The sequence below is a fragment of the Anguilla rostrata genome, chromosome 13 (genome assembly GCF_018555375.3).
Source record: "Anguilla rostrata isolate EN2019 chromosome 13, ASM1855537v3, whole genome shotgun sequence".
NCBI lineage: Eukaryota > Metazoa > Chordata > Actinopteri > Anguilliformes > Anguillidae > Anguilla > Anguilla rostrata.
Genome location: NC_057945.1, coordinates 35,125,828 through 35,141,224, shown reverse-complemented (window position 1 = coordinate 35,141,224; position 15,397 = coordinate 35,125,828). Strand labels below are relative to the sequence as shown.

The window sequence follows — 15,397 nt, the reverse complement described above, 5'->3', positions numbered from 1 at the left end:
TAGCAGCAGGCTCTTTAAAGCTTAATTTTAAGTAGCTAGCTGCTTAGTCACATGTTTATCACGGGTAGCATTGTTCTTGACCTTTAATTCATATAGGCTAAGAATTTATTCTATTAGCAGGGCAAAATCTATTTTATAGTAGAGGACACAGTTTACACTTTAATTTGCCTTATTCGATCACTCTAGTAGCCAACTCATTAATTATCTTCAATCAGAAAACTGACGTTACATATTTCGAATTATCAGAGATAAATAACTGATCGCTACAAATCTTAGGTGCTTTAACGTTATAACTGGGTACATTCGGTAGCTTTCATTTGAAGGCATGGACAGGCGTCGTAATTAGACTCGTAGTATTTTCGGTTGGCGTACTGTTGCTTTAAATTGTTTCACTGAAAGTTTGTGAGCTAGCACTACCTGTTACGACTCGCACTCCAACTCTGTAGCTCTTTTATCTTGACTGCCAACAAAAGCATGTAAGTATTGTCTTTTCTTGTTTGCGAAGGACGCTGTCGGTTCACTCCAAATTATATTACGAGAAATGAATGGGTTTTTAAAGTGTACGTTTGATTTTATGCAGCTTTATTACTATCTCGCGCCGATGGGTTAGCAAGTTATCGCTGTAGCTAACAAAATGGTGCATCTCGGGGATCGGGCGTTAGTTCTGTCTCTTGTTCTGAGTATTGGGAAGACTAGGCCCTCTTATTTTTATTTTATAATCTCGGCACCTTCCTTAGTTTGTTTTTTCATTGATGTACTAACGTTACAAGACCATGTGTGTTGACGATGTCCTATAAATTTAAGATAATTCAGTCTATTCCGTCTCCACCCAGTCTCGATTTCGCTAACTTCGCTAATCTACAGTCGTAGCTATAGATCGTGCTATGTAGTAGCTTGTTATTAGCTAACTGCTAACTAGCTAGCGGTGTTAAGTTTGACTAACTGAAAAAAACTGCATTCCAGTAGATATCACTGCTCGTCAGTCAGCTAAGTTATGTAGCTCATGAAATACGACTCTACGACAAGCTAGGATTGTTTGCATTTTTAATTATCATTAAATAACAACTTTACAGGGATCTAGAAGATTTCGACATACATTTTCAACACACTTTTCCGGTGTGAAAATGAAATCTCATTTGACTACCAGCTTAGCTAACAAGTTTAAGTTAGTAGAATTAGTCTATGTTATTAGTCTAGTTATATATGTATCTATATTTTAAAAGTTGTCACGTCCACTCATTTCTATCCTTTAAACTATAAACACAAGTAACTTACAAAGTACCTAAAACAACATACTATAGGTGGCGTTGCTGCTAATTTATTAGATGTATATAGTCCTGCAGCTAATATAAATGAGCGTGTTTCAGTGGATGAATTTCTAGCTGTACCTAGTGACTGCACTGCGGTGTAAATCTCATGAGTTGGGTGTAGTCGCCTTGTGCATTGAGGTTTTCATTTCGGAAGTGAAAAATTGAATTGAGAGTTCAATCAGTTATTTTAGTTGAAAGTGTAAACTATGAGTCGACAAGGAATTTATGTTAATTAAGTATGCGTAAAGGTCGCATGGTCTTGAACTGGGGTCGGTTAAAGTTGGGGGACTTTGGTGAATATGTTCATGTGATTCTATGTTCATATGAAGATTAAACCTATTGGTTTTGGATTTTTACCTGTCTGAATGGCAAGAAGTAGGCCCCGTGTCAAATTATTACTCAAGTTGTTACTCAAGAGCTCGGTATCTTATGTCCCTCGTCTGTGCTCTGTAATCATTTATCTAGCAGCTTCAGCATAATGTATTGTTTAGAGATGTAGATGAACTGTAGTTCTTTTGAAAGATAGATGGTCTGGATGCTATTCATTATGAATTACAGTTTATTATTGATCTATGTTGACGATGCTTAGAGCCCAGGATTAAATTACTGTGATTTAGTTTGTACTGTTTACTTCCCCTTACTAAGGAAAAATGAATGAAGACAAACGAGTGAGGATGTACTGTACGTGAAGGAGTGTTTCCTTTAGTGAAGTGATTCTGGCTTGCAGTGTGAGGGTGAATACTGGATATCACCGTGTATCGTGATAAAATCTTTCCAAAGGTCAAGGTTGATTACTCGAAATGCTAATTGTATTATGTCGCATTTGCGACTTTGAGGAGGGCCGTTACACCCAGCTAACTGCGTTCTGTGGAATTGGTTTTCAGATACTCGTAACTCCGAGGCAATAGGCTCAATTCCCAAGTTGGCCACTGCTCTCTGTACCCTTGAGCGAGGTGCTTAACCCGCATCGCTGCAGTAAATATCCAGCTGTGTTGTTGGATTTTGTGTAAAAAAATAATGTCCCTCTGGATAAGAAAAGTGCCTGGAATGTAATGTATAGAATCGAATTCAAGGTGAAATGGAAATGTGAGATTTTTTGTGAACAGCCTGTCAGAAGCAAAACGTGAGCCTGTGGGTACAGCCTGTATTTTCCATACCATTTTATTTGGGGTATAATTCATGCGCTTGGCTGCCTCGCGTATTCAGGGCAACTCGCTGCGGTTTTTGCGGTTAATTTTCTAACCCATTTGTACGGCGGGATTGTTGCTGGAGAGATTGAGGCAAAGCAGCGTACTCAGGGGCTCAGTCGAGCCTCTCCTAGGACAAGCACCCAGGAGGCCTCTGTGCTAACTGCTATTCCACAGAAACAGGACTATTAACCCAGAAACAGTCATTTTACATTATTTCAAATCTATATATATATGAATGAAATAATTTAATATATACTTTTTAAAAAATAAAGCTAAAGTCACAGGGCAGGATGTATGTCCTGTGTTGCATCCAAAGATCAAAAGATTCCCCCTTCCCCACAAGCTATAGGTGGATGTCCTGTTGTTTACAGTTGCATTTTGTTGTTTTGAGTGTCTGTTATGGGTGCAGTATTTGTTCATTACCAAACTGGTTTCAGCCCAGAGAAGTGTTCAGGGCTGGTGTTTTTTGTGACCGCGTGAAGAAGTCTGTAAAGCAGAAGTAGTTTGCCGTTGGTAAGCCTATAGCTAAGGAACGGGCCAATGTGGGCGGAGCTTCTCCTTGACGAGCAGCTGACGCTGCAGAATGGGGCCCTTCTTGTCGCAGTGAGGACTTTCATAAAATGGCATCGGTGAAAGATGGAAGTGAAAAGCCCTTCTGTCAGTTTACGGAGCAAACACGGCACGCCTGTGTTCTGCTCTGGCCCCGTATCCAGAGCAGTCTCCCTGTTCCTGAGCTGCAGGTGTGGAATTTTGCGCTGCGTGCTCGTGGGTAAAATGCGAACTGAAAAAAAACGATGCCTGTCTGCACATTCGAACCCGGTGCCCTCGTCTGAATCATTTACCTGCCCGCCGCCGGTGCTTTCCTGTTAAGATTTTTGTTAAAGAGTCTTGTCTTTTCCACTGACCGCGGCTGCGGTGTAGAAGAACGTTGGCGCTCTGGGTTCACCAAGTTGATCTAGTGGTGTGTGACCGGCCGGTTCGAACCCAGTGCAACTCCTTTACTGGACGAGATCAATGCTTTGACTCTCCCAAATAGCAGCTCACAGTGGGTTCAGTATTGCTTTTCCAATCAGGAGGTTTGGTTATTGATTAGATTCTTGCCTTTTAAGTAATCACTGACCCATGCTGGAATGAAGTATTTAAAGCCTGTGTTTTCAGCAGGAGGGGTCTGTGGACCCCTAGTGGTACTTCTGGGTACTGTTGGGATCCCTGAACAGACTTCATGTGCAATTACTTTATTGGGCCTCTAGATTTGGGGAAATATTTCAAAGTGTAAAACCTTTATTAAATATAACCAGTTTTAGCTTATGATTGGGGTCCCCTAGATGCTTTTGAGTTAGGGGGTCCCTGGATGAGAGAAAAGGTTGAAACCCCCTGATTTTAATGCCAGCTGTAGTTTTGCTGAAGTAGAGTTTGAATCTGGGACACATTAGTCATTTATAAACAGGCCTTCGTTGACTTGATTTGTGCTTTAGGCTACATCCAGCTAAACATTTGTTCTTATTGGCTTATTCAGAAAATGTGAAATTAATTTGATTTTGATATTAGGTGCATGTGTTGAATGGTTATTGGAATATGATAATTAATAGAATAGAATCTCAAGGTACACCCTGCATTAACGGAAGCTCATGACCTCTGTGGCATTAGACATGCCCAGATCCTTTAACTCGTTCCCCCAATCAACCCTGCCCTCTCCTGGCTGTATTGAGTATTGCAGTTTATTGTATTTTTGGCTGGACCGCAACAGCGGGGCCATAAACGCGAATGTCTGTGACTGAGTGGTGAAGTTACACCATTGGTCGTATAGACACTACCACTGACTGTCCCTGTAACAAACTGGCCACAGTTTCGCACACCCATACACGGTCCAGCCATATACTAGGTTTTGACCTGGTCTTGTTTTCTCCTAACTGAATTAGAAAGGTAAGTTATGGGGCGATACCTGCCAGGGTATATTTCACGAAGCAGGATTTACTGGGTTAGCTGGATAACTGCGCTGAGTAAAACCTGGAACAGCTTTTTTTTTTTTTTTTACTTCAGTCCGTGTTCCAGATTTGGGAGAATTCCGGGTTTTACTCAGTGCGGTTATTCAGTTATCTCAGTAATTATGTTTCGTGAAATGGGGCCCAGAATAGGATTTTAAGTTGTTTTCACTCTGGTTGTAGGTCACAAATGGGCAACTGTTTACCCACACGGTTTGGAGCTCGTCAGAATAAATGTGATTACACCCAACTCAATGGCTACTGCATGTCTTTTGACGCAAAGCCACAATTAGCAAGGAGTCTGCGGTTGTGATGGACAGTAGATGTAATTGCATGGAGTATTATTTGCATATATCACTCATATGGACGGTGTTGAGTGTTTTGTGGTGTAGTTCTCCCCTGAACCACCAGGTGCAGCATTGTCTTGACGTCAAACTTAATGTACTCGATAAGGTGTGGATACCTGTAACTGTGTTAGCATGCTGCTGTTAAGGTGAACTCTGAACACATTTTTGGCTGTTTATTTTTGTGATCAGTACAGCGGTTCTCGAAACTCTTCCCTCAATTTTTCAGAACAATTGTTAGATTATGGGAATTGCTAAACCACATACCGTTGCAGTTTAATCAAACCCATTTTGGGTAGTTTTAGACTTCAAACCACAAGAAATATTCTCTAGTCGTTTTGGGTCTGTTTTATTATTTCTGTACTCAAGCACTCTTTCCTCTTGCTTCTCCCCTGTGTTCTAATTCCCTGTATTGTAATTCCATTGTATAAGTAATGAACTGACTTCCATAGTGTACGTTATTGGCTCATAGTGGTCCTGGCTGTATGGGGAGGACACAGAACGGTCTATCAGGCAGGCATTCGCATGTGCGCTGTATCCCGAATTCCCATGTGCGTTTTGAGAGCGATGTTGTGTGTTTGGGTGTGTGGAGGTCCCTGCTCTCTGTCAGGCTGACCAGAGTGGGCGTGGACTGAGGAGTCTTTGCTGTGATTGCAGGTGCCCCGATCCAGAAGCTTCGGCCTCGGTGCGGCCGGCACCAAACTGCAGGCGCAGGCCAGTGTGGACAGGTCGCCCCGACCCCGCCCCTGCCGCCCCCGCACCTAAACCAACCAACCCCACCCCCATTGACATTCAAACCACCCCACCCAACCCACCCACCCCATCACACCAACCCCACCCCTATCCGCATTCAAACCCAACCACCCACACCCAACCCAACCCCCCACCCCCATTCGCATTCAAACCAAACCCACCCCCCACCCCCCCCGATCAACACCCCCCAAACCCAACCCCCTACCACCATCCGCACCCACACCCAACCCCCTACCCCCACCACATCCCAACCCCACCCCATCCGCACCCACCCCCCCCCCCACTCCAAACCCCACCTCCCATGCCCAAACCCAACCCCAGCCCTCCACTCAGTAGCGCTCCACCCACCCCCGCCCCTGCGCTGTCTCAGGGGGAGCATGGCCGCGTCTCTCTCTCTCCCGGCACCAGGAGGCCCAGCGGTGACTCATGGCTCATGTCTGACAGCGGCGTGCCTGGTTATGTAACTCAGCGCAGCGCTGCTCCTCTCCCTCTCAGCCCAGCCCAGTGCCTGTTCCTTCCGCAGGTCTGCACCGGGGGCCCACACTGCGCGCCGATCGCGTATCTCTCAGAGTCGTAACCTGCGCGCGTACGCTCTATCGACTCGGCTGTTTTCAGCTGCGGCTGACTGCGAGAGGTCAGCGCACGTGGCAGACCTCGGTGGTGCCGGCATGTATGTGTGCTTCCGCATGGCAGTGCGCCGTGTGCGTGCGTAAGGGTTTTTACAGGGAAAAGTGCTTTCAGGACAGGGGACTGCATTCAGGGGACACGGTAGTGTGGACATCTTGTAGAGTGCGCGGCCCTGTCTTGTGAGCGCCGTGTTTGGAGGAGGGATCGCGCGCCTTTTCACTCGCCGATATCTCTGTGCCAGCAGGGCTGAGAGGAATTCCAGCGCCCCGCCTGCGGGCGACAGTCTGCCCCACATCGCTGTGGGTGTGAACACAGCTCACAGACGTGCCACGCTTATCTTGGTTAGTCAGCCTCTGTGTTCCTGTCAGCACCTGGAAGGCCCCTGTCAGAATTCTTCGCCTCAGACGACCTGCCACGCCCTGGCAGGGTAAGGTTGGGTCAGGTTGTGGCTGGCAGGGTAAGGTTGTGGCTGGGTCAGGTTGAGGCTGGGCCTGGTTGTGGCTGGGTCAGGTTGAGGCTGGCAAGGTAAGGTTGTGGCTGGGTCAGGTTGTGGCTGGCAGGGTAAGGTTGTGGCTGGGTCAGGTTGTGGCTGGCAGGGTAAGGTTGTGGCTGGGTCAGGTTGAGGCTGGCAGGGTAAGGTTGTGGCTGGGTCAGGTTGAGGCTGGCAGGGTAAGGTTGTGGCTGGGTCAGGTTGTGGCTGGCAGGGTAAGGTTGTGGCTGGCAGGGTAAGGTTGTGGCTGGCAGGGTAAGGTTGAGGCTGGGTGAGGCTGGGCCTGGTTGTGGCTTGGTCAGGTTGAGGCTGGGCCCAGTTGAGGCTGGGTCAGGTTGAGGCTGGGCCTGGTTGTGGCTGGGTCAGGTTGAGGCTGGCAGGGTAAGGTTGTGGCTGGCCCTGGTTGAGGCTGGGTCAGGTTGAGGCTGGGCCTGGTTGTGGCTGGGTCAGGTTGAGGCTGGCAGGGTAAGGTTGTGGCTGGGCCCAGTTGAGGCTTGGTCAGGTTGAGGCTGGGCCCTGTTGAAGCTTGGTCAGGTTGAGGCTGGGCCTGGTTGAGGCTGTGAGCTGGTTAAGGCTGGGCCTGTTTGAGTCTGAGCCTGGTTGAGGCTGGTGGGGTCAGGTTGAGGCTGGGCCTGGTTGAGGCTGAGCCTGGTTGAGGCTGGGCCTGGTTGAGGCTGTGAGCTGGTGGGGCAGCAGTCTGCAGAGACCTGTGACACAGCCCCTCGTCGTGCTGTGAGAGACGGAGAAAGCTCATAGGCTCCCTGCTCCTTATGTAATGGGCTCCATGGTTACGCAACCGGCCGCATGGGGCCCCGCACATTGCCCCCTCCACCTGCGAACAGGGCCGCCGCCGCGAACGCCGCCACACTCTTAAAGAGACAGAGCTGCCTCCACACCCTTAAAGAGACAGAGCTGCCTCCACACTCTTAAAGAGACAGAGCTGCCTCCACACCCTTAAAGAGACAGAGCTGCCGCCACACTCTTAAAGAGACAGAGCTGCCTCCACACTCTTAAAGAGACAGAGCCGCTGCCACACTCTTAAAGAGACAGAGCTGCCTCCACACTCTTAAAGAGACAGAGCCGCTGCCGCACTCTTAGAGACAGAGCTGCCACCACACCCTTAAAGAGACAGAGCTGTCTCCACACCCTTAAAGAGACAGAGCTGCCTCCACACTCTTAAAGAGACAGAGCTGCTGCCACACCCTTAAAGAGACAGAGCTGCCGCCGCACCCTTAAAGATACAGAGCTGCTGCCACACTCTTAGAGACAGAGCTGCTGCCACACCCTTAAAGAGACAGAGCTGCTGCCACACCCTTAAAGAGACAGAGCTGCCTCCACACTCTTAAAGATACAGAGCTGCCGCCGCACCCTTAAAGATACAGAGCTGCTGCCACACCCTTAAAGAGACAGAGCTGCTGCCACACCCTTAAAGAGACAGAGCTGCTGCCACACCCTTAAAGAGACAGAGCTGCTGCCACACCCTTAAAGAGACAGAGCTGCCTCCACTCCCTTAAAGAGACAGAGCTGCCTCCACACCCTTAAAGAGACAGAGCTGCCTCCACACCCTTAAAGAGACAGAGCTGTCGCCACACCCTTAAAGAGACAGAGCTGCCTCCATACTGTTAAAGAGACAGAGCTGCCACCACACCCTTAGAGACAGAGCTGTCTCCACACCCTTAAAGAGACAGTGCTGCCACCACACCCTTAAAGAGACAGAGCTGTCTCCACACCCTTAAAGAGACAGAGCTGCTGCCGCCACACCCTTAGAGACAGAGCTGCTGCCACACCCTTAGAGACAGAGCTGCTGCCACACCCTTAAAGAGACAGAGCTGTCTCCACACTCTTAAAGAGACAGAGCTGCCACCACACCCTTAGAGACAGAGCTGTCTCCACACCCTTAAAGAGACAGTGCTGCCACCACACCCTTAAGAGACAGAGCTGTCTCCACACCCTTAAAGAGACAGAGCTGCTGCCCCACACCTTAGAGACAGAGCTGCTGCCACACCCTTAGAGACAGAGCTGCTGCCACACCCTTAAAGAGACAGAGCTGTCTCCACACTCTTAAAGAGACAGAGCTGCTGCCGCACCCTTAAAGAGACAGAGCTGCTGCTGCCACACCCTTAAAGAGACAGAGCTGCCTCCACACTCTTAAAGAGACAGAGCTGCCTCCACACCCTTAAAGAGACAGAGCTGCCGCCACACCCTTAAAAAGACAGAGCTGTCTCCACACCCTTAAAGAGACAGAGCTGCTGCCGCACCCTTAAAGAGAAAGAGCTGCTGCCACACTCTTAAAGAGACAGAGCTGCCACCACACTCTTAGAGACAGAGCTGCCTCCACACCCTTAAAGAGACAGAGCTGCCACCACACCCTTAAAGAGACAGAGCTGCTGCCACACCCTTAAAGAGACAGAGCTGCCGCCACGCCCTTAAAGAGACAGAGCAGCTGTCACACTCTTAAAGAGACAGAGCTGTCTCCACACCCTTAAAGAGACAGAGCTGCCGCCACACCCTTAAAAAGACAGAGCTGCCACCACACTCTTAAGGAGACAGAGCTGCCTCCACACCCTTAGAGACAGAGCAGCTGTCACACTCTTAAAGAGACAGAGCTGTCTCCACACCCTTAGAGACAGAGCTGCCGCCACACTCTTAAAGAGACAGAGCTGCCACCACACTCTTAAAGAGACAGAGCTGCTGCCGCCACGCCCTTAAAGAGACAGAGCTGCCGCCACGCCCTTAAAGAGACAGAGCTGCCGCCACACTCTTAGAGACAGAGCCGCCTCCACACCCTTAAAGAGACAGAGCCGCCTCCACGCCCTTAAAGAGACAGAGCAGCTGTCACACTCTTAAAGAGACAGAGCTGTCTCCACACCCTTAAAGAGACAGAGCTGCCTCCACACCCTTAAAGAGACAGAGCTGCCTCCACACCCTTAAAGAGACAGAGCTGCCGCCACACCCTTAAAGAGACAGAGCTGCTGCCGCCACACCCTTAAAGAGACAGAGCTGCTGCCGCCACACCCTTAGAGACAGAGCTGCTGCCACACCCTTAAAGAGACAGAGCTGCCGCCACACTCTTAGAGACAGAGCCGCCTCCACACCCTTAAAGAGACAGAGCCGCCTCCACACCCTTAAAGAGACAGAGCCGCCTCCACACCCTTAAAGAGACAGAGCCGCCTCCACACCCTTAAAGAGACAGAGCCGCCTCCACACCCTTAAAGAGACAGAGCTGCCGCCACACCCTTAGAGAGACAGAGCTGCCTCCACACTCTTAAAGAGACAGAGCTGCCGCCGCACTCTTAGAGACAGAGCTGCCGCCGCACTCTTAAAGAGACAGAGTCGCCTCCAAATGGAGGACTGTGGATCACTGGAACATGTGGGTTACAGAAAGGCTTTCACTTCTGGCTTTTTTTCTGTGCCGGTGCTTATGCCTGATGTAGTTTTTTTTTTGTAGTTTCAGTCCCCTGTTCTGTGCCCTTTGACCCTTGACCTATGCCCCCCTACCCCTGTGGGATTTTGTTTTCACCCCTTTATTTATTTTTTTAGCACAGGAGCCCTTTTTATGTTAGTTGTGCTTAAGGAGAAAGGGGCTTTCCGTGTTCAGTAAGAGTTGTGTTCTAGCAGGGAAGTGACACCTGTTACACCAGGTGTGCTTTCCCCGCCCTTCCAGGATACCTGTGCACATTTTGGGCCGAGGGAACCCCACATAGTGCGGAAAGGGGATTGGACGGTCCCAGTGAGGGAATGATGACACATTTTGGTTAGGAGCGCAAGCCGCTTGCGCCCCACTGCACTCGTGGTGCGTTGAACCGATTCGAAAAACGTCAGTTGTGGGGCGTGTGGTAGAATGAGATGTGCATCTGATGGTCTGTTTAATGCCACGCTGACCTTTGACATCTCTTGGCCTTAAACACTGTGCTTTTTTGAGACGCTGCTGCGCCGTGACCTGTGCCCTGTGTGTTGGTCCCCAGGTGGTGGGCATCATGCGGGTCAACGTGGACAAGGTCCTGGAGCGGGACCAGAAGCTGTCGGAGCTGGACGACCGGGCCGACGCCCTGCAGGCCGGCGCCTCCCAGTTCGAGACCAACGCCGCCAAGCTGAAGAGGAAGTACTGGTGGAGGAACATGAAGGTGCCGTCCCGCGGGGGGGAGGGGAGGGGAGAGGGGGCAGTGGGGGAGGAGGGAGGGGAGAGGGGGGCAGCGGGGGAGGAGGGAGGAGGGAGGGGAGAGGGGGGCAGTGGGGAGGAGGGAGGGGAGAGGGGGCAGTGGGGAGGAGGGAGGGGAGAGGGGGGGCAGTGGGGAGGAGGGAGGGGAGGGGGGGCAGTGGGGAAGAGGGAGGGGAGAGGGGGGCAGTGGGGGGAGGGGCGGAGTCCGCACACTCGGACGAGTAATGGTAAATGGACTGCATTTATATAGCGCCTTTATCCAAAGCGCTGTACAATTGATGCCTCTCATTCGCCAGAGCAGTTAGGGGTTAGGTGTCTTGCTCGACACGCCCAGGGCGGGGTTTGAACCGGCAACCCTCCGACTGCCAGACAATCGGTCTTACCTCCTGAGCTATGTCGCCCCCACGAGTGATCAGCTGTCACCGCAGAAGCTTGAGCTGTCACTTGGGCTGTATCATGGCCGTAGCTCCCATCATGCACCTGCACACGTTTAACGAACACCCAGCCACTGATCGAAGAGCGTACATAGGAAGTGCAGAGGGTAGGAGGGGCCAGGCGGTGAAGTCTAGGAAGTAACGGGAAACAGCCTCTACTGGGCATGCTTGAGGGGAAAAAAAGCTTGCTGCTCATTGGATATTTTACAGTTTCACAGAAGATTCTGACAAACCTCTGCCGGCTTTGCGATGGCAAGTGCAGCCCGTTTGGGTGTTTGTGGCCTAAAGCAAGGAAGTGCACCGCCAGTAACTCCAGAAGCTGCTTAAACAATGAAGTCACTGTATGCCTCCAGAGGCTAGCGTTTGTGGAGATTTTATCTGATGTGACTGAAAGCCATTGTCGTTCTATAACGTGGCGCTCTGTGTTCTGCAGATGTGGGGCATTTTGATAGCTGTCATCCTGATCATTATCATCATCATCATCAGTAAGTATCTGGCACATCTCGTGGTTACCTGCTTAAAGTAAAAGGTGGCTTAGCAGATAAGGAACTTGGCTTGTCGTGTGCATGTACTTTACAGCTTTACTCCCAATATAGTCATCTTTGCGCTTGCTTGTTCAATATGATTCTTGATAATGCAGTACATGCTAAACTTAAAAAAATAAAAAATAAAAATTTAAAAACATGCACACAAAAGTTGCATTTTGGCTTTAACACCTTAGATAATGTTGCTTGTCTCAGGTCCAAAGAGTGATGATACTGTAATTACTCTAACTGCAGTTAGTTATGAAGTACTTTTGGCTTTTTCCTGCCCATTCCTGTTCAGTGTAGGGTTTCACCAAGTCTGGGGGGGGCTTGCCTGCAGCCAATGAGAATGAAGCATTCGATAGCATAACGTACTGAAAGAAAACAGCTGTTTTCTGGAAGTGGTTAAGTGTCTCGTAGAACCACACCAAAAAAGACAGACAGAGTCCACGGCACACTGCCACTCCCAAATTCTGCATTTGTAATGTGTGCCAGGTTCAGTTGCCGTGCTCTTTGCTGATGATCAGTGTTCGGCAGTAATGGATTACATGCAATCCGGATTACGTAATTGGTTTACAAAAATGAAGTTACTGAACCAGCCTAGGATACTGTAAAAAAAAAATTTAGAAGCATATTTTTATTGAAGCAATTGTTGGGTACCACGACAGTCTTCCCTGCCTAGGAATCAAACCTACAACCTCAAAGTAGCAAGCCCAGTTGCCTAACCACTATGCAACACTGCCACCCCCATCTCCCTTCATGTCTGGCTATACAGTCCATACAGCATAAACACCCCCCCCCCCCCACACACACACACACCATCCCACCCACATTTGATACAGTTGGTCGAGCATATTGGCGAACTGACTTTGAACCAGACTAAAATGGTGTGCTCTTTTAACCTGGTTTCCATGTTGGTTTAGTCTGGGCTAACTCCTAAACCCGGGATTGAAGCGACGGCGATGGAAGAAAATGGAGGACGACGAGTAGAAGAGGATGATCTTGCTCCCAGCACTAAATCGTTGTAACCTGCTGAGTTTTTTTTTTTTTTTTTTTTTTGTAAAATATACTGAACAAATGTTTTCTTTTCTTTTTTTAATTTTGTGTTTAATAATTATGAGTTGAGTAGAGCCTGGCTGGTCAAGACAAGTGCCTGATTTTTTTTCTTTCTTTCTCTCTCTCTCTCTCACTTCCTTTTCTTCCTTGCACAGTAATTTATTTGAAAGTCACTCCATGTTGGTTTTGCATACAGTTTCAACTACAACACCAAGAAGGGTTGCCTGCATTATCGCTGAGATGTTGAAGTTTAACTTTAAAAACACGTTTTAGAAATCTTGTATCAACAACACCTTTTGATTTTTTTATTTTTATTTTTATTAATGTCCAGGCATGCAGTTAATGTTTTAAATAATGGTATAACGGCTGCTCTTTCCAAAGTGGCATATTGAAGAAAAAGTGTATTTATAAATAACCCTCCCAAAATATCAGGACATTTGATGAATATTAGTAAGGTAAAGGCCATGGGAGTCCTTTGGTCAAAGGACGTTTTTAAAATACTTCCCTACTGGTTTTCAGCTCTTCAGTGTTTCCACAACAGAAATGTGTGGCTTAACGTGGCAGGTTTTGTGTTCATGTTACAGGCAGTATCGTGTGCGATATCCAGTCCCACGGCTTTGCGGTTGGTCTAGATTTAACAAACACTGTTCGCTGAAGTGTTACCAAAAAAAAAAACATCACTTTGAGAGAAAAATGGTCGACAATATGTACTGCAGTTTTGTTCCCTTGGATTTAAGCAGAGCCAGTTATTTGAATCGGAACCCTTGTGACCACGTGAATGTTGTAAGGATCGAAGCCTCGCAGATTTTTTTGGAGCGCTGCTGCCTGCCTTGTGACTACAAATGCTTCGAATGCACAGACTGCTGCGAGCACGCCAGCTCAGCCTGCCTCTCTCTCTCGCTCTCGAACGAGCGTAGCTGCCAAAGTCAGCGGCCTCTCTGAGCCCTCGAACCCGACCCGCGGTGCCTTGGAATCCCCGCGTGCCACCAGCGGAGCAGGTGTCTGGAGGTGACGCCAAACGATTTCATGAGGCCTGCCTTTTAAAAAAAAAAAAAGCCTTGCCCGGCCCGCAGGACCATTCTCTCAAATAAATAATACTGCGGGACCCTACTGTTGTCATTGTTACCAGGTAGTAGGATTTGCTGTCTGTGGCAAAACACACATTGGTTCAGATCAGTTCAGTGCAGAGCTCTTCCTGCTTTGGTTTTTGGTTCAGATCAGTTCAGTGCAGAGCTCTTCCTGCTTTGGTTTTTGGTGAAGCCCCCCGGGCTCGTTCCAGGCACTTATTTAATTTGTCCTTGCTTCATTTCCTTGCGTCCTTTCCTATAGTACGGAAGGCCAAACTGGTCAAAATTACTTGAAATTGGCGTCTGGAATCGAGCATTGTCAATGTGTTTTGCACGTTCTCAATTCGTTGACAAACGCGTTGGCAATGGGTGATTCCAGACGCCAATTTCACGTATTTTTGACTCATCAGGGCCTTCCATACTTGGAAAGGATACAAGGAAAGGAAGCAAGAATGGGTAAAATAAGCAATTGGAATGAGCCCCCATTCTCCAGTCACTAAGGGAATGTGATTGGTTGGACGTAGTAGGAGTTTTGGTGTAGGATCCAACGAAGCGCTTTCCCTGGGGTTATGACCTTGAACATAATGCTATATGTTAATCTGGGAATAACACCTGTAGGGTTCATATAAAGATCACTGGGCATCGATCACTGGAATTTCAAAGAGGTCTTTATGTTCAAGTGCCAAACATGCCTGATTTTACACCTCCGTTGAATGTGTGTATATTATAAACAAGTGCAATTATTTTACACTGTTCCCTGAAAGCGGTTGAGCTTCCGGGTTGCTTGTACTGTTGCTTAATAAAACTGATTTAATAACTTGTTACCATATTTGGTCCTGTGTCTGCGTGTGTCTGTACATGACTTGCAGTGTGTCAAAAATGTTTTTGTATGGCTGATCAGTCAAGCTTTTTTATTGTTGTTTTGTATGACTTGGTGTATTCTTGTTGCTATTCACATGGGATTCATCGCATTGGCTCAGAGAGAGATTAATCGTGAATAAATCGGCATCTACATTGATAATTGCACTACCTCGTGACTTAAGGTTTAATATGAATATCGCACGCGCCTAACTTCCATGTTCAACTGAGACGACACTGCAACGTTGCCTGAAGTGCAGTGAGGGCACAAAGTGTGTTTCCAGTTTTATCGTCTAAAGCGCTGTCTGAATCTCATTAAGTTTTCCATTTAAAAAAAGAAAATAAAAACGGCCTTCAAACGGGAGATACACGCGCCGCGCCCTGTCACCGCAGAGCCTATAAAGTCTCGCTGTTTCTGACGTTTGCTTTTGTATTAATTTTCAAATTTACACGAATATACCCAAAACTTCATATTTTAGCATTTGGGTTTCCCGTGTTACTGTAGGCTATATGCATAGCACGTCAGTGTACACCGTTCTCAATGATTTGCGCACTCGGATGTCCACTTCAGCAGACAAAGCGAATTTGACTGCGGTTATTTAT

The 15,397-nt window shown here is 48.1% G+C and overlaps 2 protein-coding genes across 2 annotated transcripts in view; one reads left to right on the top strand and one right to left on the bottom strand.

The window, feature by feature from the left end:
• Nucleotides 1–15,397, bottom strand: part of LOC135238574 (matrix remodeling-associated protein 8-like) — a 249,684-nt gene that overhangs the window by 67,289 nt on the left and 166,998 nt on the right. The gene's annotated exons all lie outside the window — the stretch shown is intronic.
• vamp3 (vesicle-associated membrane protein 3 (cellubrevin)) lies at nucleotides 10,578–14,765 on the top strand (the record flags this gene model as incomplete). The annotated part of the gene is made up of 3 exons (XM_064306135.1): nucleotides 10,578–10,820; nucleotides 11,723–11,774; nucleotides 12,737–14,765. Coding segments are annotated over 3 exons (312 nt in total), but the record flags the coding sequence as incomplete, so codon positions are not given.